The following is a 27,865-nucleotide window of genomic DNA, read 5'->3' on the forward strand; positions in this document are numbered from 1 at the left end:
GAAGACATTAATTTAACCGCTGGAGTCGTATAGATGATGTTTATGCTGACTGTGATTTTTGGACTTTCAAATGTCTGATCACCATCCACTTGCATTTTAATGACCTGTTGAGCGAAGATATTTTTCTTCAAATGTGTTCTGGTGATGAAAGAAAGTCATAAACGGTGGGATATCATGAGGGTCAGTAAATAATGAGAGAATTTTATTTTTGGGTGAACTGTCCATTTCAAATAAGATGAGTGTATTGGCATCAGCTCAGTCATTGATTTTTAAAATGTACTTTATTTTGACCACTTTTCAGCTCAAATAACAGTTTTATAAAGAATAATTGATAAGCACAAACAAATTAGCTTAACATTTCTCCTTTTTACATCCTTTGGTCATCTTGCCCCGTAGACTTTCATCGTAAATACTGGTTTGTTTCTGTAAATTTTAGTTTAGTTAGTTTCTACAAACTGAGAGATGAGCATGTCAAAAGCATGCACCGATGCAGTCCATAGTTGAAGAACAAACAACCAAATTTCTAGCTGCTTGTCTCATGTAAATGTATGTTCTTTTCTCAGGTTTCTCTGATGATGACCATCGTGGGTTTGGCTCAGAACTTTGTGGGCAGTAACAATCTGAATCTGCTGCAGCCTCTAGGTCAGTTCGGCACACGTCTGCATGGAGGAAAAGACTCTGCCAGCCCCAGATACATCTTCACCATGCTCAGGTACACACACAGCCCCAGATACATCATCTCCATATTGTTCTGGTCATATTTAATATGTAGATCTAGGCACTGGTTTGACATTAAATCTACAATACATACACTGCCAATAACGAAGAATTCAAATGTAATGCCTCCTATTACATTACATACACTACGTACATTAAGTGTTAATGTCCTTCCACTATGTTTCACAGTTCGCTGGCCCGTCTGCTGTTCCCTGCAGTGGATGATAATCTGGTGAAGTATAACTATGACGATAACTTGCGTGTGGAGCCAGAGTGGTACATTCCCATCATTCCTTTGGTGTTGGCTAACGGTGCAGAGGGCATTGGTACTGGCTGGGCCAGTCGCATCCCCAACTATGATGTACGGGAGATCATCAACAATATTCATCGCCTGCTGAACGGAGAAGAGCCGCTTCCCATGGTGAGAGAACCACGTTTCCTGTGTGTGTACAGTGACAACAAAAAGTATTTGCACATTTCACAATGTCATTACATAATATCAAAGCAAGTGTCATCTGCAAACAAATGCTACTGGAGCTTTTCTCAGAACTAACTTTTCACTCTGACTTGAAACCAACTGGTGTCAAGGTGATTTTTAGTGGATGTATGATGTTCACACAGGTGTCCAAGCAGAGGAACCTCAGGTGGAGTTCAGCACATTCACTAGCAACATGTACCACAATACTTTTTCATTATTTGAAACCTAATACATTTCTTTCTGTGGAATTTTTGGTATCAAAAGTGTGCTTGTGCTCTCTTTAAATGACACTTGAGTTGATGTTGTTATATAATGCAGTTATGTTTATATCAAGTGTGCTTTAAGTGTCCAAATACTCTTTGTGCAGCACTTTTCCCAAACACATTGTTATAAACCAGCATGTTCATTTATTAACATTTAATGTTACGCCCATTGACGTGTAGCTGCCCAGTTATAAGGGCTTCAAAGGCACCATTGAAGAACTGACGAAGAATCAGTATGTGAACAATGGAGAGGTGGCCATCATTGACTCCACCACCATCGAGATCACCGAGCTGCCCGTCAAAACCTGGACTCAGGTTTGTGAAGTCTGTTCTTAAAACGGATGTTCTTGTGTCCCAGCTTAAAATACAGAGGCAAACATGAGTAAGTTGTTTGTAGGTTGAGTTGATCTTGTTCTGTTTGTTTGAGTAGCCCATCCGGTGTCACAGCAACTTTGAGTTTGGGGCGGAACTATCTGTACAACCAATTCACGACAGGGGTCGATTTCTGGAATCCGTTTATAAACTGTTTGAAAGTTAGTTATTTTGGCAGTTCCCTTTGGTGATGATAGTGGCAAGTTTTATCAACTTGCATTCAACCCAAACGGAATATGACTGTGAATTAAAGTCAAATTTAGAAAGCTCAAGTGTTTTGGAAAGTGATTAGCAAGTTGTTGGGATAAAATATGGCAAACATTCCAATAATAGAATGAATGTGCAGAAATGAATTATCTACAGTAAGACCAGAAACATGAGAAGGTCCATTTTGATGTCATGTTGACCCGTGTCTCTGTCAGGCGTACAAGGAGAATGTGCTGGAGGTGATGTTGAACGGCTCAGAAAAAGTTCCTCCTCTCATCACGGACTATAAGGAGTATCACACCGACACCACAGTGCGTTTCGTCGTCAAGATGACCGAGGATCGACTGAGAGAGGCAGAGGCCACCGGACTGCACAAAGTCTTCAAACTTCAGAACCCGCTCACCTGTAACTCCATGGTGAATGCGTACACACACAACATGCTTTCTTCAATGTTTGAGTTTGGCTGTCAGATGGTATACATGGTAAACTTTTGGAATAGTTCATTCAAAATAACAATTGTCATTTTACTTGCCCTCATGTTGTTCCAAACCCATATGAATGGCTTGTTTGGAACACAGGAGGAATTTAGTGAAAAAAGAGAATCACACATTTTTCACACAATAGCAGTTGAAAGTGACTCACTTTAAAGCGTAAAGCACCCAAATATGTTGTTAAAGCAGTCCATGTGACTCGTACATGCATCATACTCCTATTGTTCTGAATGCATAAAAATGGTTTTGGTGAGAACCCCTCATTTTTTCAGTGAAAATCTTGACTTTGGCCATAGCTGTGCTTTGCACGTCCGTGAGAGACGCTCATTCACATTGGCTCAAGCTGAAAGCAAAAACAGCACAAGTTCTCATGTGACTAATCTTCTGTCATACACTACATGAGTATGTCTTGATGAAATCCCATCTTCACTGCTGACTGCTGTCCGTGTCATTTTCACGCAGGTCCTGTTTGATCATGTGGGCAGTCTGAAGAAGTACGAGTCTGTTCAGGACATACTGAAGGATTTCTTTGAGCTGCGGATGAAGTATTACGTCCTCAGGAAGGACTGGATGCTGGGAATGCTGGGAGCAGAGAGCGCCAAACTCTCCAACCAGGCCAGATTTATCTTGGAGAAGATTCAGGGCACGCTGGTGATCGGTGAGATGTGCTTTGAATCTTTTGATTCAACAGTTTCTCTTTGTTCCATCATGATCTCGGAACACCTGGAGTATAAAACTACAAACTCTGTATGTTGTATATAGAATTAGTGATGGGGATTTGGAAGGTACTTTACGATTCTAGTACCAATTCCATTTAGTGGGGCTGGTTCCTTAATTATTGTTTAAAGGTGCACTCGGTAATATTTTTGTTGCATTGACACCTAGTGGCGGAGATGCATCATTAAGAGTCTTTGTCTCATTTATTTGTAGATGGAAATCATTGTGTATTTGTGTGATGGTCTTGAATGCATCCAACAAATCTATAATGTTTTGCTCTGTATCATTTTCCAGCACAAGTGGATGAAATCATCATTTTCATAGTCACATTATAGATGGATAATTATATAGTTGGAAATTCAAAACAACATATTAGTTGCAATCAAAATTATTCAGCCCCTCTGACCATTAATATGTTCTGGTGATGTGAATTAAAACACATCAACTAATACCTCAGTAAATAGTCAAAGTAAGTTTTTAATACACATTTGAGTGATTTTGAGAACAAAGAGTTCAGTTTACCCAAATTTAAAAATAAAAAGTAACTAATTCTCTCCACAAATGTCATGTCATAAATATTCAACCCCCAAAGTCAATCATTTGTGGAGCATCCTTTATCCTTAATAACAGCAAATAAATGTTTCAGGTAAGTGTTCTCAGGCTTCGGACACCTCTCTATTAGAATTTTTACACATTTCTCATGAGCAAAAGCTTCCAGCTCATTGACATTCTTTGGTTTCTGTGCTGCCACTGCTTCCTTGAAATCCCAACAAAGGTTTACAATGGGATTTTAATGATGGACTGAAAGGACCATTTAAGGACATTCCACAACCTATCCCTGAACCAGATTTTGGACAACTTGGATGTATCCTTGGTGTTATTGTCTTACTGGAAAGTGCAGTGATCACCAAGCTTCAGTTTACACACTGAAGGCATCACATTCTTCATGCCAAAATGGCCTGATACCTGAAAGAATCCATGGTGTCAGTCACATAGTCAGGATAGCCGTTTACTGGAGCCGCAAAACACCCCCATAACAGGACTGACCCACCTCCATGCTTGACTGTGGGATGGTGTCGTTCTTGTCATCTTACTCCAGACGTACTGCTGACCCATGGGTCTAAAACTCATTTTCAGTTTAGTGTCATACATCTATAAAACCTTCTTCCAGGACTCCACAGGTCTTTCCTAATTACTTCTTGAATATTCAAGTCAACATTTCCCTTAGTGAAGTTTTGCTTTCTTCCACACCCCAAGAAGGTTGCTGTTGTTCCATATTTAAAAAATGTATGAATGGTGCTGCCAACTTTGTCTATTGGAAATTGAAGTACCTTGGAAATGTACTTTTAGCCATGACCTTTCTTGTGTAATGAAATAATCTCCTCTATTAGCATAATTGTATTTTTTGCATAGAATACATTTTTGCTTACAACGCTAAACTTAAATTTTAAAACTTAAATAAGTGCCATTGCAGATTGACTTAATTTAGTTTTAAAACAATTACTTGTGTAGCCTTACATATTTAAGAAACAGCTACACGCAATAGGGGTTGAATAATTATGACATGGCTGTATTTTAAAAAAATCCTGCTATTTACAAATATTAGGTTTTATATATATATATATATATTCACACTATGACTTTGTGTCACTCAACTGATATAGATGTAAAGTTTTAAAATTCTGGGTCATCAGAAAACGTTACCTTTTGTAAATCCTTACTGTCTAAATCCTAAATAATTTTGATTGCAACTCTAGATGTGTGCGTATGTATACATACACACACACACACACACAAAGAACTTGACATTAAATGAGAAATCTTAAGTTTTTCTGATGCCTATATTTTTGCTAAATAAAATTTTTTCATTTTGTTGTTGGGCCACTGAATGTTTGACTTATTTAGTCCTAGTAACCAAATCAAATGGGCCTCTAAGACTTAATCTGTGTTATTTTTAGAAAATAAACCCAAGAAGGAGCTCATTCGCATGCTTCAGCAGATGGGTTATGATTCGGATCCTGTGAAGGCTTGGAAACAAGCTCAGGAGAAGGTACGCCACACAACTTGCATGCTTATCATGCTTCTTCAATACTGTTGCAGGTAACGGGAATTTATTTGCTATGTGTTTGCCAGGAAGCAGAGGAGGATGGTGGAGACGATGAGGAGGAGAAGGAGGACACGTCTGGCCCTGATTATAACTATCTGCTCAGCATGCCCATGTGGTTCTTGACTAAAGAGAAGAAAGACGAGCTGTGCAGACAGAGGGATGATAAGGTGAACATGAGTCTGTGATGAAGTGCTGAGCTGGTGTTTGATCCGACTGTGCAGTTGAATGTTCTGGCTCTGTTCTGCAGATGACCGAGCTGAACACACTGAAGAGGAAAGCTCCTTCTGATCTGTGGAGAGAAGATCTCGCTGCCTTCACTGATGAGCTGGAGGTAAAACCGCACGCAGATCTCTCTTGATCAATAATGCTGTTTAATGGAGTCATATCATTTATTTTTAAAGGCAGGGTTTCCCTGGGTACTTAAAGTCTTAAATTAACTTTTTAAAATGTAAGGCCATAAAAAGTCTTAATTACAAGAAGTCTTACATTTCATTTGCTGAGGTCTTAAATTTTGGGGTGTTAGAGGAGACGCTTAAATCAAAATCATCTCTCTCTCACTCACTCGTGCATCCATCACTTAGCAGCTGACGCTTGAGTTTAGTGTAAGCGCGTGCAGGGAAGCGCATTTTTACTGAACTTACGATGTTACACATGTATAAACCTTCATAAACCCGTTAATCAGAAATGCAAATGGTGTTATTTTGCATCTCTGTAAGCGAGCGATGCGTCAACACTGTCGCTTCTGCTTATAATCGACAAAGCTGTCAGTTTACAATTTGCAAATGTGTGATGTTGGAGCAGTCTTTTGATGCCTTTCAAATCTTGGCGCTTCCTTATTTTACATTACCTTTGACAAGAATGGTAAAGCTAACAGAACTACTCAGCTGCAGAGTTACACCTGTTACATCTCATCTCCATCTCTCTAGAGCCCCATCTGACACATACAGGGATTTCTCTGCCATCTCAATCAGTCAATTTAAAAAAAAAATGTAATATACGAAACAATAATAATATAATTACATGAAATTCTAATATTAATAATATATATAATATGTAAATATATTAGCTATATTTGATATTTAGTATATAATCTGTTTTCAGTATACATTCTAACTAATTATGCAGCACAGTTCTCTTTCATAATTTAATCTGTTAACATTTTCAATATATATTGTCAACTTTAAATGGCCATTTTTAAGGTAACTGATGAGTTATGACTTGAGAGATTTCACACAAAAATGAAAACTGTCATCACTTACCTTCATGCTGTTGCAAACCTGTATGACTATTTCAGTGGATATCAAAAGGAGATATTAGGGAGTTTGTCACCATTCACTTTCATTGAATGAAAAACAAGATGCAGTGACAGTGAATGAGACTAAACGTTTTGCTTAACATCTCCTTTTTTGTTCCAAGGCAGAGAAAAATGTATACAGACTCAAGGGTGAGCAGTGATGACAGAAATTTCATTTTAAATGAACTGCCCTTTAACTACCTGTTGAAGTATTTGTTAAAGGTATCTGCCAAGAATAAATCTAGAAATGTTATTCAGTACATGCTTATTCACCTTATTCACAGCAGCGCCATATTCAATTTTTGACAAGAATGACAACGAGGCTGTGCGGGATAGACGTATAGTCTCTTCAATAGGCTGTACTACAGTTTTTAAAGTGTTTTTGGATCATTCCACAGACAAAACACTGGATAAATCTCTTTTCAAGAACACTCGGTAGACACTTACACAGTAAGTGGTGGCAGAAATCCCACTGACTGTTGTTAGATTTGACAGATTAGATTAAACGAAAGTATGACACAAAACCATCATAAATACAAACATATTCTTAGCGATACAATTACTATAATAGAATGAGTTAATGCTGAAAGCAAGTGACTAAAGAGAAGGGTCACAATATAGGCTACATACTTTAGGCTATGTGCATTCTTAATGAATTCATTTAGAGTTTTATTGTTGTATTAACTTATTTAAAAAAGAAAACACACAAATGCACAATAAAATATAAAGAAACATGTCCAGAGACATCCAAGTAGTCTGTGGTTTTGTATTTACCAGCTAATGAATTATTTAATGTGTTTTCATTATTATTGCAAGTTATTTTAAATGTCGTCTTTTTTGGCCTTAAAAAGTCTTAAAGTCTTAAATTTCATTCCTTTGAACCTGCAGAAACCCTCAAAGGGGTCATGAAATGCTCTTAAAAAAAAAAATTATATAATATAATATAATATGTATATATGTTTCATTATCTTCCCTGAGGTCCACTGATAATGTTAGTACATTTTTTTTCTTCACCAAAACAGTCATCATGTTGTAATGTATGATAATTTTCCACCCTGTCTCTGACCATCTTTCTAAAAAGCTAGATTTTTGCATCAGCCCCAACTTCAATGTAAACACTCTCTTATGATTGGCTAACAACATGCAGCCCCTCAAAACTCAATATGAAAGAGAATAAACAAGTACCAAAACATTAGAAATGTACATTTCATGGTTTACACATTGCATCCAAATATATTACACTATTCATCTCAAGCACAACACCCACACCCTGTCTACACTGGATGCTATAATCAATGATGTTGTCTATCTAAGCATCTGTTGTGGCATGTCACCCCAACAGTAAACAAACAGGTGTCCTGTTCCATTTTGCACTGGCGCTACTACTGCCAACAACACAAAGAAACATTTCAGAATGTTTGTGTCGACTCGCCTGGTGTGGACAGTCACAAGCCGTTGCATCGTGTGTCATCATAATCATGATATTTGAAATATTAATGAATGGAACTCTAACGTTTTTCATCGGGTCCAATAATGGTTTTAACTGCCCATATCCTTCAGTGACCATGCTTTGACAAAGACGCGTTTTATCACTGCTTCACAAGATGCACACATCCAGTTTATCCTGCACTGAGGTGCACATCGCAGGAAACAAATGAAAATGGGCAAAGACGTCCATCTAGTGCATTTACATACACCAATAGGGCTGAAACGATTAGTCAATGTTATCAACAATTTTTTGTTGTAGAATAGTCATTTGATCTCATTTAATGTACTATGAGATCATATTAAACTTTAATGATGAGCGTGAGAGCAGCACTGCAGCTCGCGCCTGACTGAGGAGAGGAAGAATTACACAGATCACAGTCCAGATGCACTCTAAACTTTCCAAACAGCTTCAGGTGATGTAGATCAAAGTATGAGGGAATTATTCAAAAATACAAAATAAGTAAATACAGAAGTGCTGGAGCTGCCGCTCCACTGAAGCAAAACTTGCTGAAGTTGAAACACCCCGGCGTTACATCTTAAATGCAGTTATATTTAATGTGTTATAACTTTATTAAAGTTCAAATAATAAAGAAGCAGATTATATAAATAACTACAAACTCTGAAACTGGCATTTCTCTGTGCGGTCAGCGCCTCTTCTATGAGTTGTGTGAATGTCCCAATCTAAGGGGGAGAGATTTAAACTGCACCCGGCTGATGCACACTCTGTCGCGGGGACGCTCATCCCTTGAGCGCACACACTTAATGCAGCTAGATTATAACGTGATGACTCGCGACTTATTGAATCTTAATATATGTGTCACTGCATTTCTTATCATGGAGAAAATTGTCAGAAAGGTGAGAGAGGGTAGTCTTCGCCCCATTATACACTGCAACAAAATACGTTTTTGATTTGTTTTTGTTTTGGCTTGTTTTCCAATATAAATATCTAAAGCTCCTTTTAAAACAACGTATATTTACTTTAGCAGCTATACTGCAGAAGAAAAAGTTGTTATCTGAGAATGTTGAATATAATATTAAAAATACAAATATTTCAAAATATCTAAAAATCCTTTAAAAAAAGATGCATTCACCTGAGAAGCAGCATATGTGATATTTAGACTTTCTTTTAGAGAATAGATCTTGAATATAAGTGTATTTTGTCTTTACTGCACTGGCAGAAGTATGAACAAGTGAAAAAATACACTTATATACAAAATACACTTATATTTAAGATACATTCTCTTAAAGCAAGTCTAAATATCTTACGTTTCTTAAGTAATTGTATGTTGTTTTAAGGATTTTTAGATCATTTTAAATGGAAAATAAGACAAAAACACTTGATAACAATAGGATTATTGCAGTAATTGTAATTTACTGAATTAAACTTTAAACTTTTTTTTCTTTAATTCAGTGAATGTCATTTAGAAGTATTTTTAAAGATGATTTTGTCCTCTTTATTGTTAGTAAGCACGTTCAATACAACCTTTTATGTCAGCCACAAGCTGAATAGTCGGTTAAGAGCTAATGATTAATCGTTGCAATAATTGCAGAATAATCGTTCTAATAATCGTTAGATTAGTCGATTATCAAAATAATCGTTAGTTGCAGTCCCATACACCAACAATTAAAAATATCACTGATAGGTGAAAGAACAGTTTGTTGAGCAGTTTAAGCAACAAAAAAACAGGAGCCACAACAGCTGATGAAACGCATCTTCTCTTCAGAGTTGAAATTTGACACAGCGTCTTATAAAAGTGTGCCAGAGAGATGACGACAATTAAAGACGTCTGTGTAGTACATGTTTGTGTACAAAAAGAATTCAATATAGATCAGATGGGTCCCCTTTCATGTTCAGGAGCAGATAGGTCACAGACAGGAGGCCTTTTGTCTTTTTGTCTGTTTACGAGCCAAGTGAGCATGAGTGGGCGGGGCCATGGGTGTGTGATTTTAAAATAGGCATTGATGATGTTGCTGTAGAGGCCGTCTTGAATGAATGAAAACCCCAAGTGACATAGGGAAGTCGTGGAAGTATGGGGTGTTTTGGCAGCTTGATTTCAATAATGCTTTTATTGCATTGAGGATTATGTTTTGAGTTCTGGAAATTACAGAATGTGTTAATAGTAGAATGACCACTTATGTCAAAATATCAAGGACAATGTGATTCCTCATGACATGACCCCTTTAATCATTTTAATTTGTTTTAAAATGTGATTTTATTTAATATTTGTAGATAATTTAAATAAAATGTTTATCAATACAAGATATAAAGTCTTTTTACAATAATGGTTAAGCACTGGCATCAAAGAAACCAGAGCTTATAATGTACTCATTTCTAATGATAAACTTTTGGTCTTATCCTTTGTTACCAGGGTTGGGAGAAATCTTATTACTTTTATAGTTTAATAATTGATCTTTTTAATGTTTAGTTTAATTCAGTTTACTACTTATTTTAGTTTTTTAGGAAAAAAAGCCTATCTAGGGACCTGAGATGCAAATTGGCAATCTATATGTAAAATGCATCTTTTTTTACTGTCCCTGTACAAGTAATTAATGTTTTTAAATTTGTGTGAAAAAACAACCATTATTTAGCTTTATGACCATTTTCCACCTTTTCTCTGATGCTTCAGAATTAAACAAGTTTATTTTTCTTCATATTACTGTGAAAACAATTTTTGAAATACTGGCTCAATGCTACATTATTAGTACAGCATTAAACTTTTAGTACTCAAGAAATTAAAGTTGTCATTATTTTTGCACCCTACTGTTACTCCAAGTTTTGTTCAGCAGAACATGTGTCACTGTGATTGAGGCTGTTTAAAAAACAAAAGCACCAAAAAAAGTAATACATTGACTGAAGCATGCGCAAGTTTTCTGTGAGAAATGGTGAAATGCATCATTATTCATTGATAGCCTTCAAGTGTTCAGAATGTTTTTAATTTTGCCTTAAACGTTTAAATCTGTCTTAATTAATGATTGTGTGTGTGTGTAGCGTGTGGAGCAGAAGGAGCTGGAGTCTGTGAATGTGGTGACTCAGGTGAAGAGTAAAGCAGGCAAATCAAAAATGGTGAAGGTGAAGAACGAGACGATGCCCACGCCTCAGGGCCGCCGTGTCATCCCCCGCATCACCAGCACCATGAAGGACCAGGCTGCCAAGAAGGAGGGAGCCAAACGAGGCAAAGCTGCCAAGGTGTGTGTGTACTGTCGGTGACTGGGATGACCAAGCTCTTGTATCATGGCATCAGCAACTGGAAATAAAAACAAAAGATCCAAAACAGGAACTAACCATTTTACAATATTGGTTCAATATATTAGGGGTTAGTATTAACTGGTAAAAAAATTCTGCAAAGCATGGCCTGGGGGGGGCGGGGGGGCAACAGCAATAGGGATACAGATGCCAGCTTTCAAAAAGTGATTGAGTTCTTCCGTAAAGAGAAAATATTTCTTAGGCTAACAGTTTACAGTTTACCACATTATAATTTAAGGGAAGTGTGTTTATATATTGACTGTTTTTCAACAGTCTTCAAGTCAGATTTTACAGCTGTGACCATTTGAAACATTTTATGAATTGGTTTTGAGTTGTGGATCCTGACAGAACGCTCCCTGTGTATTTTCAGAAGGAGGACGGTGGTGTGGTGATGAAGATGGAGTTTGATGAGGCAGACACCGAAGCTGACGGATCTGAGATGGGACTGAACGCAAGACTCCCCAAGAAGATCAAGAAAGAGCCAGCAGCTAAAGGCAAGAGTGAGAACACAAAGACATGTACTGAATGAAACTGGAGGAAATGGAAGGTCTAATTCAACTTTTCATTCCTATTCATTTTATTATGAAGTTGCGCTCAAAACTCGTATTGACTCACTTGTATTGCCAAAGAACTTGTCATAAAGTTAGGGCTGTGAATCAAATGTGTTTTAACTAATTAATTGTGCATTTTTCTGTGATTTAATCACGGTTAAATTATGGTACATGATGCATTACCAAAAAAACCATTTAAAAAAATCATCATCAGTCTCAAAGAACTTGCAAGATATTAGTTAGTCATTTATTTTCATTTAAATATTCAAAAAAACAAAAATCAAATTTTTTCGCGGATAGCTAATTAGACACATTTTTATAGATATTAATCTTTTATACAAGTATATGTATACATGCCATAAAATCAGTGGACATGTTGTAATTACAATTTGGGCAAAATCTTCTGCCGTTTTCCGGTGGACTTTTTAAATAATACGATCAATGCAAGTATCCCTGGCTGCAGCTTGCAGAACGGGGCGGGGCTACATGTGTCGCTCCACCTATAACTTGCTCTCATTGGCTCAGTCATCTTTTATAAGTGTGCATGATAGGAAATGCATTTTAAAATAATTTAGCCCGATAATTTTGATTATAGCACTGTGGCTTGTAAGTGATAGGAAATGTTGTACCTCATGGTTCAATGCAAACAAATGTAGTAGGAGTCAGACTGAGCAGCATGTTGTTGTTTGTCATGTTGAAAACATGAGCGTAGGGCAAAATTACAAATCCTACTATGGCGGAGATTCAACTCTAATATTAATGCGGTCGTAGTCTGTGTTAAAATAATTTAGCAAGATAATTTTAACTTTAGTGCTATGACTTGTAAGTGATATGACTTTGTGTTGTACCTCACGTGTCATTTCAAACAAATGTTGTAGGACTGAGTCGCATGGACTGAAACAAATTGTGCTGATGTGTCTGCTGCCATTCAAATCTGTAAATCAAAAAGTTGTGCAATTTCACAAAGAATTATGAATTAAGTAATTTTTTAATATAACCATAGAGTGAAAATGAAAAGTGTATCAGTATTGTTGTAATAAACATTTTAATATAGCATGTATCTCACACACACACACACACACACACACACACAACACACACACACACAATTATTGCATTGTTATTAGTTCTGATGCAAATGCAACCAACATATGGGTTATGAAAACCAACAGCACCATCTACTGTAAATTAACTAAATTGCACTCCAGTTCTCACAAAAGTTATAAAGATGTAATGATCCAAAATATAAATGTATTTTCAAATATCCTAATATTGGGGGACAGAATACAAAAACCCATGTTGTGCATACATTCATTCTTTCATAAGTCATGCTTGTATGCAATAGGCAAAAACCGAGAGCAGCTATACATGCACTTAGTCTCCCAGTTTCTGCCAAAACAGCTCATCATGAGTGATTATTTTGCATAATTAATTATAGATTCATTCATTGATCAAGTTTGCTTTATGCACACCGTCCGAATCTGCTCGATCTATTGATTATGCTGCATTTTAGGAATATAGTCATTTTGAATTATGCCATCAACTATATAAAACAAGAGGCTGATGAATTGATGAGAATTATGCCATTCTTGAGATAGTTGCGGTGTTTTCGCTTGTGTTCTATACTGATTCATATGAAATCTTTGCAGGATTGTAAACAATTACTACATCTCAAAATTACTTTCTAGTTGACATGCACACAGAAACCAATGGCAGTTAATAAATAGTCCGTTACAGCGGAAAATAAGGCATTTTGCATCAGGCATATATAATCTACTGTTAATACTGTAATGATGTACAAGTGCATGAGCACAAAAAACACACATACATGCTTTTCAGCATTTGTTTAAGAACATTTTCACGTCAGTTTCGGCCTTTATGAATCCCGATTTGTTCCTCACTTTTAATGTAGGATAAAATCCATGGAATTTAGGATTGAAAATCACATGCAAGTAAGCACTGTAAAGCACTGATTGACTCAACTAATATCTCTAACAATAACACACCAGCAACGACGACCACATCTATCATGGATGTCTATGAAAGATGAGCGAGCCAATGAGAGTATGACACGTGCAGCTCCGCCCCATATGAAGCCCCGCCTAATTCTGTGGGCTGCAGCCAGGTCCTTCTCATCAAATGGGCTGATTTAATTCATATCAAACTTTATTTGCAAGAGAAACTTAAGTGTACATTGCCAATGCATTATATTATCAGGGTTCGTACAAGTTGCTTGAAGTACTTGACAATACTTGAAAATAGCGATTTTTACCAAGAGGTGCTTAAAGTTCTTGAATTATAGAAAATCTTAAAATACGTTGCATAAATCATTTAATAAATGAAATGTATGTATTTCGCAAAAACACGACAACAGATCACTAGACCACTGCTGAAGCAGGCAGCCCATAGACGGCTCTGTCATGTGACACCTGTTACTTTTGGCAGCGCTGTTCAGAATGGGCCAATCACAATCAAGTGTTACTGGAGGATTTAAAAAATGTGTATTTTATAGTTATTGCCGTTGTGGATTTAACAAGTATGAATCCTTGCAACTATCAGTTTTAATTACAATTTGCTCTCCAGAGTGAAAAAATTGAGGAATGCAGATCAATGGAGGATTCAGTTTTGTGAGCAGTGTAGCGCCCCCTTGTGTAAAGAGAGTTTTGTGTCTCATAAAATAGGTTATTTCTGACAACATTTGGATCCATATCAAAATACAGTATGTTGACAAACACGTCCCTTGACTTTTAGTCATGAAAAAGCTTTCAAATAACGAAAAAAAATTATAATAATTTTATAACCTAGCCTTTAATGATATGAAATGGACTCTGTTTTGCACATTTTTATTTTTTTAGAAAATATATTTGAAATTGTCAATTGCCTGAAAAAAATCCTTGTTCCCTTTTTCTGGTACACCACTTGCAAGGCCGAACAAGTGTGTTAAAAAATGTTTGTCCCTTGATTTCATTTTATTGGTTTTATCAATGTTAAAACTTTTTTTTATTTTTTTTGTTAAAATGTTATTCACATTTTAACTTTCACACAAAAATATTTGATGTTGTACCCCATTGAACCCTCAAAATGTGGTGGTGTAACCCATTTAACTCTCATTAGTGTTAACTTGCTTCATTCGTGAGACAAAATTAAATAATAAAAAGAACAACAGCGAAGTTGTTCTTTATGAATAAAAATTAATGTTAATGTTACAAAATGTTTCCCTCAGCGTTTATAGGCAAAAACTGAACTAAATGGAAAATTTCAATATTTTGCATGTTGGAAAGTCAATTTTTTTGAGTGACCCATTTGCAATTTCGGTCAGTTCCTCACATAAATCTGTTGTGTGACATTAGAAAACATGAAACACAGCACACGAGTCATATGAGACTACTGTTTACGGACACAGTTATTCAGTTTTGTTGGAACGCAAAGTGTGTTTGGGAGCACATTACAATTGATGACAATCATGAATGCACCAAGAATTGTTACTGAGAATATGTAGTTAAAGATGCACATTGAGATGTTGTACTTGTAATAAGTGGTGCTTTATATATATCTAAAAAAAAAAAATAACTGAATGGTTAAAATATTTCAAATTAACAAATTTGTTTTAATGACATCTCAAGCATAATCCTTGAAAACAAATAAAAATGTGCTTAAAGTCCTTGAATTTAACTAACATCTGTGCGTACCCTGTATTATAAACTATACATACAGATATAAAACATACTAAATTCTGAAGTTTAAAATCTCAACTTTTGCTTTTTTTTTTTTTTTACTGCATTAAAAAATAATCACAGAAATTAACGCGCTAGATTTTTACATAACAAAAATTGCTGTCCGGATTCTGAATTAAGAAGCAGACTAGAAAAAGGTCTAGCAAAAATACATTTACTTGCACTTTTTCACCATGCAAATGGAAAACCAAGTAAAAGCCAGACCAACAAGAGTAAACATTTCAGCACTTCATTTGCTTAGGCATTTCAAAGCAACCAGTTCTGAGATGAATTAACATTATAAATATTGTGAAATATTCATTTATATACAAGTTGAGAGTGTAGGAGGACCTTTTCTTTCTCTCTCTCTCTCTCTCCTTATGTGGTGTCTGCAGCTTCTCTGATTAGTGGATTGTGGGTAGTGTAGTCTTTCCCTGGGAATTCTGCCATTTTTATGAATTTCAAAGCACACTGATTAAGGCTTCTAGGAAAGGCTATGTCATTGCTTAATCCCTGAGCTCATGTTAGGTCTGTCTTTATAGTTGATACATTATTACTCATTTCATTTCTTTATGGAAAAATAATTAATGGGATTTTAACCACTTTTGTGCTCTATAGAAGCCATTTGCGTGCAATGTTGCTTTTCCTCACACAAAGAAACCATTTTGAGTGACTTGGGTGAATGTGTGTTGCATGATCCTAATGTTTAATCTTTCCTCTGTCTCAGGCTCTAAATCAGGCAAGCAGACCACCCTCCCTTTTAAACCAGTGCAGAAGAAGAACCCCTGGTCAGATGAGGAAGAGGAGGAGTCAGACTCTGACATGGACATCCCTGACGAAGTGGCTCCTCGAGAGAAAAGAGAACGCAAAGGTTAAACATCATGCACACACACACGCACAAGTATTCACTCAATGATCTATTAATGATCTACCATATTCAATGTTTATAAAGTGAGATCAAAACATGGTTAAGAGTAAAAATTAGCCTTGAACAGGTTTTACATCTCAAATTTTAGAATGTGAATAACTTTAACTTCCACTGATTTCTCTACAGATTACTTTTACTGTTTTCTAACTATTCAACTACAATATATAAGCATGAAATATTCTATCTAACAACCCTTATGAAAACTACCATTACTTGGTTCCCAAAGTCGTGGAAAACCAGAAAATATCAGGGAATTTGAAAATTGTGATTATCCAGGCCTGAATAATTAAATCTAGAAAATTTCTAGTGAATACAACTTTATCCTCCGCTCTAATATATTTTATTGGTGGGGCACTATGATTTATGCGAAGCCGGAAACACTGACTGCATACTCGCAGTATCCAGTCATAAAAACAGAATTAACTATAAAATGCAGAATGCCATAGAATTTTACATACTTGGGATTAAATGAATGTATGAATCCACACCCTTAACAAAATCGAGTGTTCATGGCAAACTTGCCGCAAATGAGCTTTGCGGCAAACTTGCTGCAAATTGTCCATTATTGCCAAATGTTTACTGCAGGTTCACCACTAATGGTGAAGAGCTGCATACTTCTGGCAAACATTTGCGGTAAATCTCAAGCTCATTTGCATGTGAATATAATAAGTGGCAAGTTTGCGGTTAGTTTGCCAGAACTCTAGATTTTTTTATAAGGGCAATTAATCAAATTAAAATCCTAAAATGTCCAAGTGTGATGATAAAACCACAAAAGGCTGAGATTTAAATAAATATTCAGTCTGCAAGTGCTGTTTACTTCAAAATGAATGTATGAAGCCAGCCACTCAACACCACATCATAAACATCACACATGCTCTGTGGAGGGCTGGCCGATATGACGATATGCAGTACTGTGCAAAATTCTTAGGCACATAAGATGTTTCACAAAAGCATTTGTCTTAAGATGGTTATTTATATCTTCATCTTTAGTGTGTCAATAGGAAATATAAATGTCAGACTCCCAAAAATTACTTTTGCAAATAGAAAAGATTAGAAAGAAGAACAGGGAGCCCTGCAACAGATGTCTTGGCCCCCACAAAGCCCTCCACTGAACATCGTGTCAGTCTGAGATTACATGAAGAGACAGAAGCAATTGAGACAGCCTAAATAGATAGAAGAACTGTGGTGAATTCTCCAAGAAGATGGAACATCCTATCTGCCAACAACCAAGAAAAACTGTGTCCAGGTGTACCTATCAGTCAAATCACTTTTATTGTCACACAACCATATACACAAGTGCAATAGTGGGTGAAAGTCTTGGGTGCAGTTCAGAGCAACATAGCAGTCATGACAGTGTTGAGACATACCAATTTACAACAAACATCAGATTAACACAACACAGTTTACATATCTAATATACACAATTACACACAACACAATATACAAATAATAATATACAATGTACAGTATACAATACACACAATATAGAATACACATTATACAATAAAAATAGTATATATAGTATGTATAAAATATACAGTAGGTTGTATTGTACTGTATTGACATTCAGGCTGTCGGTTGATTTAGTCAGTTGCCAGTGTGTTGTTAAGAGAGAATATAATTTATGACAGTCCAGTGTGAGATAATAAGATTAATAAAGTGCATTGCTGATGTATGTTGATCGTGAGAGTTCAAGAGTTCAAAAGTCTGATTGCTTCGGGGAAGAAGCTGTCATGGAGTCGGCTAGTGCGGGCCCTGATGCTGTGATACCGCCTGCCTGATGGTAGCAGTGAGAACAGCCCATGGCTCGGGTGGCTGGAGTCTCTGATGATCCTCCAAGCTTTTTTCACACACCGCCTGGTATATATGTCCTGGAGTGAGGGAAGCTCACCTCCGATGATGTGTCTGGCAGTTCCCACTACACTTTGCAGTTGTGGGCGGTGCTATTGCCGTACCAGGCGGAGATGCAGCCAGTCAGGATGCTCTCTACAGTGCATGTGTAGAACCGTGTGAGGATGTGGCAGTCCATTCCAAACTTCCTCAGCCGTCTCAGGAAGAAGAGGTGCTGATGAGCCTTCACAACGGCTTCAGTGTGGACGGACCATGTGAGTTCCTCAGTGATGTGGACACCGAGGAACTTGAAGCTGCTGACTCGCTCCACCGGTGCTCCATTGATGTTGATGGGACTGTGTTCTCTTTCTCTTCTCCTGAAGTCCACCACAAGCTCCTTTGTCTTGCTGACGTTGAGGGAGAGGTTGTGCTCCTGACACCAGTGTGTCAGAGTGTGCACCTCCTCTCTGTAGGCTGTTTCATCATTGTCAGTGATCAGATCTACCACCGTCGTGTCATCAGCAAACTTAATGATGGCATTGGAGCTATGTGTTGCCACACAGTTGTGTGTACAAGGAATACAGGAGTGGGCTGAGAACACAGCCCTGCGGGGCTCCAGTGTTGAGGGTCAGTGATGAGATGTTGCTGCCCATTCTAACCACCTGGCATCTGCTTGACAGGAAGTCCAGGATCCAGCTACACAGTGAGCTGTTTAAACCCAGAGCCCGGAGTTTCACATCAAGCTTGGAGGGCACTATGGTGTTGAATGCTGAGCTGTAGTCTACTAACAACATTCTCACATAAGTATTCCTTTTTTCCAGGTGGGAGAGAGCAGTGTGTATTGTAGATGCAATGGCATCATCAGTGGAGCGGTTGTTGTGGTAAGCAAACTGCAATGGGTCCAGTGAGTGAGGCAGCACAGAGCAGATATAGTCTCTGATTAGCCTCTCAAAGCATTTGCTGATGATGGGGGTTAGAGCAACAGGACGCCAGTCATTTAAGCAAGTGATTTTGGATTGCTTTGGTACAGGCACAATGGTGGACATTTTAAAGTATGTGGGGACTACAGACAAAGAGAGGGAAAGGTTGAAAATATCCATAAAAACACCAGCCAGTTGGTTCGCGCACGCTCTGACGTGGCCCGGAATGCTGTCTGGACCCACGTCTTTACGGATATTCACCCGTCGGAAGGATCGGGTTACATCCGCTACAGAGACGGAGAGTGAACTAACCTCTGTAGCTTCGGCCGCGAGCACTCTCTCCATGAGGGCGGTGTTATTTTCCTCGAAACGAGCATAAAAATTATTAAGCTCATCCGGGAGAGAGGCAGCGGAGTTCATGGCGGAGTTTTTATTCCCTTTGTAATCCTTGATGATATTAATTCCCTGCCACATGCTTCTAGAGTTGGTGATGTTAAACTGTCTTTCAGTCTTGTACCTGTACTTGCGTTTGGCTGCTCTGATAGTTTTGCAGAGTGCATAACTGGCTTGTTTATGCTCCTCCGCGTTCCCGGAATTAAAAGCGGAGGTCCACACATCAAGTGCCGCGCGAACGTCGCCATTTATCCATGGATCCATATGGTTTTGGTCGGAACAACATCCTCTACGCACATTCTGATGAAACACGTTACGCTATCAGCATATACCTCGATGTCATCATGAGAGGCGGACCGGAACATCTCCCAGTCCGTGTGATCAAAACAGTGATGTAGCGTGGAATCTGATTGGTCCGACCAGCACTGGATCGTTCTGAGGGTGGGTGCTTCCTGTTTCAGTTTCTGCCTGTAAGCGGGCAGAAGCAGAACGGAAGAGTGGTGCGATTTGCCAAATGGTGGGCGGGGGAGGGATTTGTAGCCATCCCGGAAGGGAGAGTAGCAATGGTTTATAACTCAGTCCCCTCGTGTGTTGAAACTGATGTGTTGGTGGTATTTTGGTGCGATTGATTTGAAATTGGCTTTGTTAAAGTCCTCGGTCACAATGAACGCGGCCTCAGGGTGCGCGGTTTCCTGCTTACTTATACTCCCATACAGTTTCTTGAGTGCCTGGTCTGTGTCAGCTTGTGGCGGGATGTACACAGCAGTGATAATGACCGTTTTTGATGCATTATTGCTTTTTATTTTATTTTTTATTTATTTTATATGTGGTATCGCTTTAGGAACATATCTATTGTCTTGAGGAAAGTTTATTATAATATTGGTCAACAATAGGGGTGGGCTATATGACTAAAATCTTAGCACAATATCACAAATCTTATATCACGATAGTTACATTTAAAATAAAAAAAAAGATAAAAAATTGGTTTATATATTATTGAATTGGGGTTGAATAATTTTGATTGCAACTGTGTTTGCATACCCTGGCAGAAATTGTGAAATTTTGGCATTGATTTTGAAAATATGATTGATCATGCAAAATAAACTGTCTTTTATTTAAGGATAGAGATCATTTGAAGCCATTTATTATCACATAGTTGTTTGGCTCCTTTTTAAATCATAATGATAACAGAAATCACCCAAATGGCCCTGATCAAAAGTTTACATACCCTTGAATGTCTGGCCTTGTTACAGACACACAAGGTAACACACACAGGTTTAAATGGCAATTAAAGGTTAATTTCCCACACCTGTGGCTTTTTAAATTGCAATTAGTGTCTGTGTATAAATAGTCAATGAGTTTGTTAGCTCTCACGTGGATGCACTGAGCAGGCTAGATACTGAGCCATGGGGAGCAGAAAAGAACTGTCAAAAGACCTGCGTAACAAGGTAATGGAACTTTATAAAGATAGAAAAGGATATAAAAAGATATCCAAAGCCTTGAAAATGCCAGTCAGTACTGTTCAATCACTTATTAAGAAGTGGAAAATTCGGGGATCTCTTGATACCAAGCCAAGGTCAGGTAGACCAAGACAGATTTCAGCCATAACTGCCAGAAGAATTGTTCGGGATATAAAGAAAAACCCACAGGTAACCTCAGGAGAAATACAGGCTGCTCTGGAAAAAGACGGTGTGGTTGTTTCAAGGAGCACAATATGACGATACTTGAACAAAAATTAGTTGCATTGTCGATTTGCCAGAAAGAAGCCAATGCCACAAAAAAGCCCGGTTACAATATGCCTGACAACACCTTGACACGCCTCACAGCTTCTGGCACACTGTAATTTGGAGTGACGAGATCAAAATAGAGCTTTATGGTCACAACCATTAGCACTATGTTTGGAGAGGGGTCAACAATTCGAACTCGTGACTCCAGGGGTGGTAGTCAGTGTCAATACTTACTGAGCTACCCAGGCCCCATCAATGTGTATTTTAAGATGCACCTTTATTTTGGCATTCTCATGCCAGCCATGTCTGTACGCATTTGTCAGGCGATACAGCAACTGTATGATATTCATCTTGCTTTTAAAAATCCTAAATATGCTCCTCATGTAGGACACGGAAGTGCGCGGAGTGATTGTAGCCTGAAGCTGCACTCTGCTTCTCATTCTCCATGAGAATTTTCTATTTTAAAGTGCTATGGAGCAGTTTCATGTCAAACGGCTAAACAGAACTTACATTCTGAACAGCACTGATGAAGGAAATAGAAAACACCTGCCCTGCACTAGCATCAGCCAGACTTCACATCTAAACATTATTCACACTATATTATTCACTTACTAATATTTATCACAGTAAATGCAAACAGAATTTTTCAATACAACTGAGGGGAAAAAACACTGATAGCACATACTCTCCTGTCATGGGTATAAGTATTTTGGACTGAAAAGACTTGCTTTACTGTTGCAGGGATGACAAATTGACACTGTGGTGTTTCCCTCATTCCACAAGCCAATGAGCTGTCATCAAACGATTGATGATCACATATGTGGATTTATTTATCTGCATCAATTCTGCACAAATGCACAAAGTGCAGGTGCATTTCTAATTATCTTCTGGTTGGGCTGATGAACACTGGAGACTCTTCTGGTTTTTTATTTTTATTTATTTTTTTCACGTAGCACTTCACAGTTGATTTAAAGACTGCATTGCGTGACTTAATGTGATGGTTCAACCTGGCTCTGAGACCCCATTTACACCTGATATTAAGATGCGTCTCGGGTGATCCGATCACATGTGGTCAGCGCTAAATACAGGTCTAAACGGGGTCTAAAAATTTTGTGATGGAATTACAAAAACCACATAAGAATGTGGTCAAAAACACCTGTGAGCACATCACATTTGAGGTGTAAATGTTAATGTGTCCTGTATGCATCCTGGCAGCAGTGAAGCACCACCCCTCACTTGTCAATCAACCGCTGCACTAAAACAAGTTTAAACTTGGCTGATTATGAGCGGTTTAAAAGGAAATAACCATCCGATCGGAAACATAAAAAAAAAAAAAAAAAAAAACGCATATATACACAAGCATGAGAACTTTGTGGATCTTCAATGTGTTGAAATCAACATGCAGGGACACTTATGAGAAACATCTGCAGTTCAGGTAAATACAGGTAATCCACTAAAATAACGGACAGTTCTATTCGAAATGATTCTCGTTCTTGGATAAAATGTCAGCTGCATCAGGGAGAAATAGCGTTTTTTTTTTTTTTTTTTTTGTGCGCTTCGTCTTTTCTGACTTTGTTGCTGTTTATTATCATGCAGTAACACACTGACATAGTGATTGATGTATGTTGTCATGAAACAGAGTCCCTCTCCTCCAAATCCGATCACAAGTGGTCACAGGAGACTCATTTATCTAACCAGGTGTAAACGCTGATGTGTCTCACCTGACTACATGTGATCGGATCACCCGAGGGTCTGAGACTTATCAGATTTGATATGCAATAATTATGTCCGGAGGTCGTTTCAATGGGCATAAAACTCTCAATGTCTTGTTACAGAGGATAGCAGAGTAGGCACATTAATATAGAACAGTGATTAAAACTGACTGGAACTACCTGTGCTTTTAACTGTTTTAACACACACATTCCAGCCAATCAGAATCAAGTATTCAAAGAGACCATGGTGTAGTTGAGCACTCTCTCTCATGGAAGAGTTCTGTTGTACTGAATAAAAGTTTTCCTCAATTATTTCATTAATACTGTGCTGAAGTGTATTTGACAAAATATATTTAAAAAAATCTCAAATCTTTTGGATTGTGGTGTGAGGAACTGTATAGAAGCATTGAAAAAGAATGGTTCTGTTTTCATTTAAGTTCTATGAATTCATTTGATCAGACAGTTGTTGTTGTTGTTATTTTGTTTGTTTTTATAACATTTATCTAAAACACAGAATTCAAAATATAAATTAAATCTTAAAACACTGAATTGGGGGAACAAATAAAATGGATTTCGTAGAGCCCTATATTGGCTAGAAATTGCTGTGTGTTCAGTGTAAAAGTCAAAGTTAATTGGTCAACATGTGGAGAAACCCTGTAAGGAAACTGAAGTTAAATTGATAATGATCTTCCGAGTTATTAGTTTTGACTTTTCAATATAATTTTTGTGTCCTTGCAGCTGCAGCTGAAAAGAAGTACAGTCTGTCAAGCAGTGAGGATGAGTTTGATGACTGGATGAAGAACAGTAAGCAGAAGTGTGCTGTCATTGAGGATGATGAGTCCTTCAACCCAGAACCCAGTGCTGCACCCGACAGTGACATAGACTCCCCTCCACACCCACCACCGTAAGAGCTTCCACTTATGGCATTTGTTAATACTGCAGGTTTCCTCCTACTTTTTTATGGCTTCTAAAGAACTCTCCTAACTTATTTCAGGAAAAAAACTTCTGTGAAGACCAGCAAACCAAAGGTAGAGAAACAGGTCAGCAAGCCCAGCTGTAAGTATCACACACCTCTGCACCAGTGTTTATTTGTATAGTTTGTTTCTTTGTCACAGTTTTTGTTTTTTGATCAATGCAAATATCCTTTTATTTATTTACATCCATTTTTCTGAATGATATGTATGAAATGGCATTTCATTTTATTCTAGGGGGGGTATTGTTGTGCACAATGCCAAAAGTGTCAAACTGCCTATAACAGATGAAATTTTAACCATTTTTAAAAGTTTTGAAAAATGTTTAAATGTGCATCAATCATGTAAAAAAAGAAATACATGAAAATCTCAGTGAACATTTTTCATAGTACAGAGTTAATTTCTTGAGCATTATCTGGTGGTGATCTGATGTTTTCATTTCTGTTGGTTTATTTGTGAACAGTTTTTAAACTAGCTCCTTCTGAGATCAGCCAGGAGCCGCTCTCTAAACCTCCACCGAAGGCTGAAGAGAAGGCAGTGAAGAAAACAACTGATGGAGCTTCCAAGAAACCTGCCGCGAAGAAGACAAGTGCTGCTCTGAAGAAGAAAGCAACAGGTACTAAAATGATCCTCTTTACCATTGTGCACCTGGGCTGTGTTCAAAATATCGGTACGGCGTTACATCGTTATGTTTTCCTTACCGATGCGTGTTTCGATGCAGCTGTGTCTAAGAGTGCAGCCTATAACATCTACCACGCTATGCAAGTTGGCTTTCAATCACCTGAGCCAGGTGTAGACCACCACGTTTAAATTGGTTGATACTCTTGCTACCACCGGCAAAACTAAAATGCAGTTGAAGTCAGAAGTTTACATACACTTAGGTTGAAGTCATTAAAACTCAGCAAACTATAGTTATGGCAAGTCGTTTAGGACATCTACTTTATGCATGACATGAGTAATTTTTCCAATAATTGTTTACAGACAGATTGTTTCACTTTTAATTGACTATATCACAATTCCAGTGGGTCAGAAGTTTACATACATTAAGTTAACTGTGCCTTTAAGCAGCTTAGAAAATTCCAGAAAATGTCAAGCCCTTAGGCAATTAGCTTCTAATAGGCTAATTGGTGTCAATTGGAGGTGTACCTGTGGATGTATTTTAAGGCCTACCTTCAAACTCAGTGCCTCTTTGCTTGACATCATGGGAAAATCAAAAGAAATCTGCCAAAAAAAATTGTGGACATCCACAAGTCTGGTTCATCCTTGGGAGCAATTTCCAAATGCCTGAACGTACCACGTTCATCTGTACGTACAATAGTATGCAAGTATAAATGCCATGGGAACACAGCCATCATACCGCTCAAGAAGGGGACTCATTCTGTCTCCTAGAGATTAACGTAGTTTGGTGCGAAAAGTGCAAATCAATCCCAGAACAATAGCAAAGGATCTTGTGAAGATGCTGGAGGAAACAGGTAGACTTGTATCTATATCCACAGTAAAACGAGTCCTATATCGACATAACCTGAAAGGCTGCTCAGCAAGGAAGAAGCCACTGCTCCAAAACTGCCATAAAAAGCCAGACTACAGTTTGCAAGTGCACATGGGGACAAAGATCTTACTTTTTGGGAAAATGTTTCATCAGACCAGAGGACAAAAATTGAACTGTTTGGCCATAATGACCATCGTTATGTTTGGAGGAAAAAGGGTGAGGCTTGCAAGCCGAAGAACACATCCCAACCGTGACGCATAGGGGTGGCAGCATCATGTTGTGGGGTGTTTTGCTGCAGGAGGGACTGGTGCACTTCACAAAATAGATGGCATCATGAGGAAGGAAAATTATGTGGATATATTGAAGCAACATCTCAAGACATCAGCCAGGAAGTTAAAGCTCGGTCACAAATGGGTCTTCCAAATGGACAATGACACCAAGCATACCTCTAAAGTTGTGGAAAAATGGCTTAAGGACAACAAAGTCAAGGTATTGGAGTGGCCATCACAAAGCCCTGAACTCAGTTCGATTAAAGAAAATTTGTGGGCAGAACTGAAAAAGCGTGTGCAAGGAAGGAGGCCTACAGTCCTGACTTAGTTACACCAGTTCAGTCTGGAGGAATGGGTTGAAATTCCAGCAACTTATTGTGAAAAGCTTGTGGAAGGCCACCCAAAACATATTATTCTGACATTTCACATTCTTAAAATAAAGTAGTGATCCTAACTGATCTAAGGCAGGGAATGTTTTATACGATTAAATGTCTGGACTTGTGAAAAAATGAGTTTAAATGGGTTTTGCTAAGGTGTAAACTTCTGACTTCAACTGTGTGTGCATTTTGGCTTTTTGCCTAAACCCGAAAATTTAGGAGTAAGACATGACATATGCGATATCTACAATACTGTAGATAATATTGCAAAACGAAAGTGCTGCATAACACCACAAACCTCCATTTACTAGCACATACTGAATGTCATGATAAAGCCAGTAGGCCTGTAACTGTTCACTCGTCTCACGGTTCGGTTCATGATACCGAACTCAGTTCGGTTCAGTTTACGATTCTTTAAATTAAGCCTGAATCAAAAGTTAATATTGAAAGTTTTATTATTATTACTTTAAAGTCATATGCAAAACATTTAAAATTTAGCACTGTTATTAAAAGTGCTATATGGTCCATTAGAGATGCACTGGGAATAAAGTTCAGCCTAGAACAATGGTGACACCAAATGGAAATATTAGCTAATAATTAGCTTTTCTGAAAATGTTATGATAGATATGCTGCTTACACAGTCACTGATTACATGCATTTAAAATATTTTAAATTTAAAGCTGTATTTTTCTAAAATATTATTGCCTCTGATTACATCTAACAGGGTTCCCGTGGATCCTTAAGTCTTAAATATCTTAAGTGATGCAACAGAATCGTGATACCTAATGTGATTATCAAACTTCAAAAGAATATGATTTAATTAAATAAATGCATGCGCTGCGTCCTACGATGGCGTTCTATTGCCACATAATAAAAATCGTAGCATTGAGAATCAAGTCAAAATTACCAGAAACAGCATGTCATTATCACAACGATAGAACGCTGAGCCAGAAGCATCAAAACAAAAAAATAGATGTCGATGATGTGCTCATTGCACACTCTTACCCTCCTTTGTTAACCATATTTTAATCATTTATTTTGGCCTATTTAAGTTTTAAACTGCAGTCACATTATTCACATATGTCTTCTAAGCAAATCTGTTCAATAAGAACAGATATTTCTGTTGCCATTACAGTTATGCTTATCAAAGAAGCCCAATAAAATGTTATACAGTACTGTTGTGTGTCATGTAAATTTAGATCTACCTTTAGACCTTATTTACACCCATCACGTTGCATGCACAGACTGCAGAGACGGCCTATTGATTTCAATGGGATTTTTTTTTTTTTTTTTTTTTTAAATCCTCAAACTGTGTGCAATGGCTTTCCAATGATCAAAATATGTTAATATAATTTATTAAATGTCCCTTTGTATCTGATCAACTATAAAACATGCAAGAACAATGTATGTAGTAATTTATGGACCTAAGAGCGGTTCATAGCTCTAATTAATTTACGAGTGTTTTTACATGCTACTTGGATAACGATCATTTTAGGAAATGAGCTGTAGTAAATGCAATTTAAGTGCTACTAATGTTCAATTTAGAGCTTCGGCAAACCCAGCCCAAGCATAACCCACGCCGAGCAGGACTGCATGAACATCTGTCT

At 37.6% G+C, this 27,865-nt stretch overlaps 1 protein-coding gene across 1 annotated transcript in view; it reads left to right on the forward strand.

Annotated features, from left to right (window-relative positions):
* The window catches only part of top2a (DNA topoisomerase II alpha), a 60,541-nt gene that overhangs the window by 18,464 nt on the left and 14,212 nt on the right, over positions 1 to 27,865 (forward strand). The window contains exons 20-33 of the mRNA XM_051674462.1: positions 564 to 712; positions 907 to 1,138; positions 1,639 to 1,773; positions 2,253 to 2,453; positions 2,991 to 3,186; positions 5,204 to 5,295; positions 5,379 to 5,519; positions 5,600 to 5,683; positions 11,124 to 11,321; positions 11,749 to 11,872; positions 16,370 to 16,513; positions 23,891 to 24,056; positions 24,147 to 24,208; positions 24,587 to 24,739. Coding sequence (XP_051530422.1) covers positions 564 to 712; positions 907 to 1,138; positions 1,639 to 1,773; positions 2,253 to 2,453; positions 2,991 to 3,186; positions 5,204 to 5,295; positions 5,379 to 5,519; positions 5,600 to 5,683; positions 11,124 to 11,321; positions 11,749 to 11,872; positions 16,370 to 16,513; positions 23,891 to 24,056; positions 24,147 to 24,208; positions 24,587 to 24,739 — 2,077 coding nt within the window. The remainder of the gene's footprint in view (positions 1 to 563; positions 713 to 906; positions 1,139 to 1,638; positions 1,774 to 2,252; positions 2,454 to 2,990; positions 3,187 to 5,203; positions 5,296 to 5,378; positions 5,520 to 5,599; positions 5,684 to 11,123; positions 11,322 to 11,748; positions 11,873 to 16,369; positions 16,514 to 23,890; positions 24,057 to 24,146; positions 24,209 to 24,586; positions 24,740 to 27,865) is intronic.

Source organism: Myxocyprinus asiaticus, chromosome 36 (assembly GCF_019703515.2).
Source record: "Myxocyprinus asiaticus isolate MX2 ecotype Aquarium Trade chromosome 36, UBuf_Myxa_2, whole genome shotgun sequence".
NCBI classification, from domain to species: domain Eukaryota; kingdom Metazoa; phylum Chordata; class Actinopteri; order Cypriniformes; family Catostomidae; genus Myxocyprinus; species Myxocyprinus asiaticus.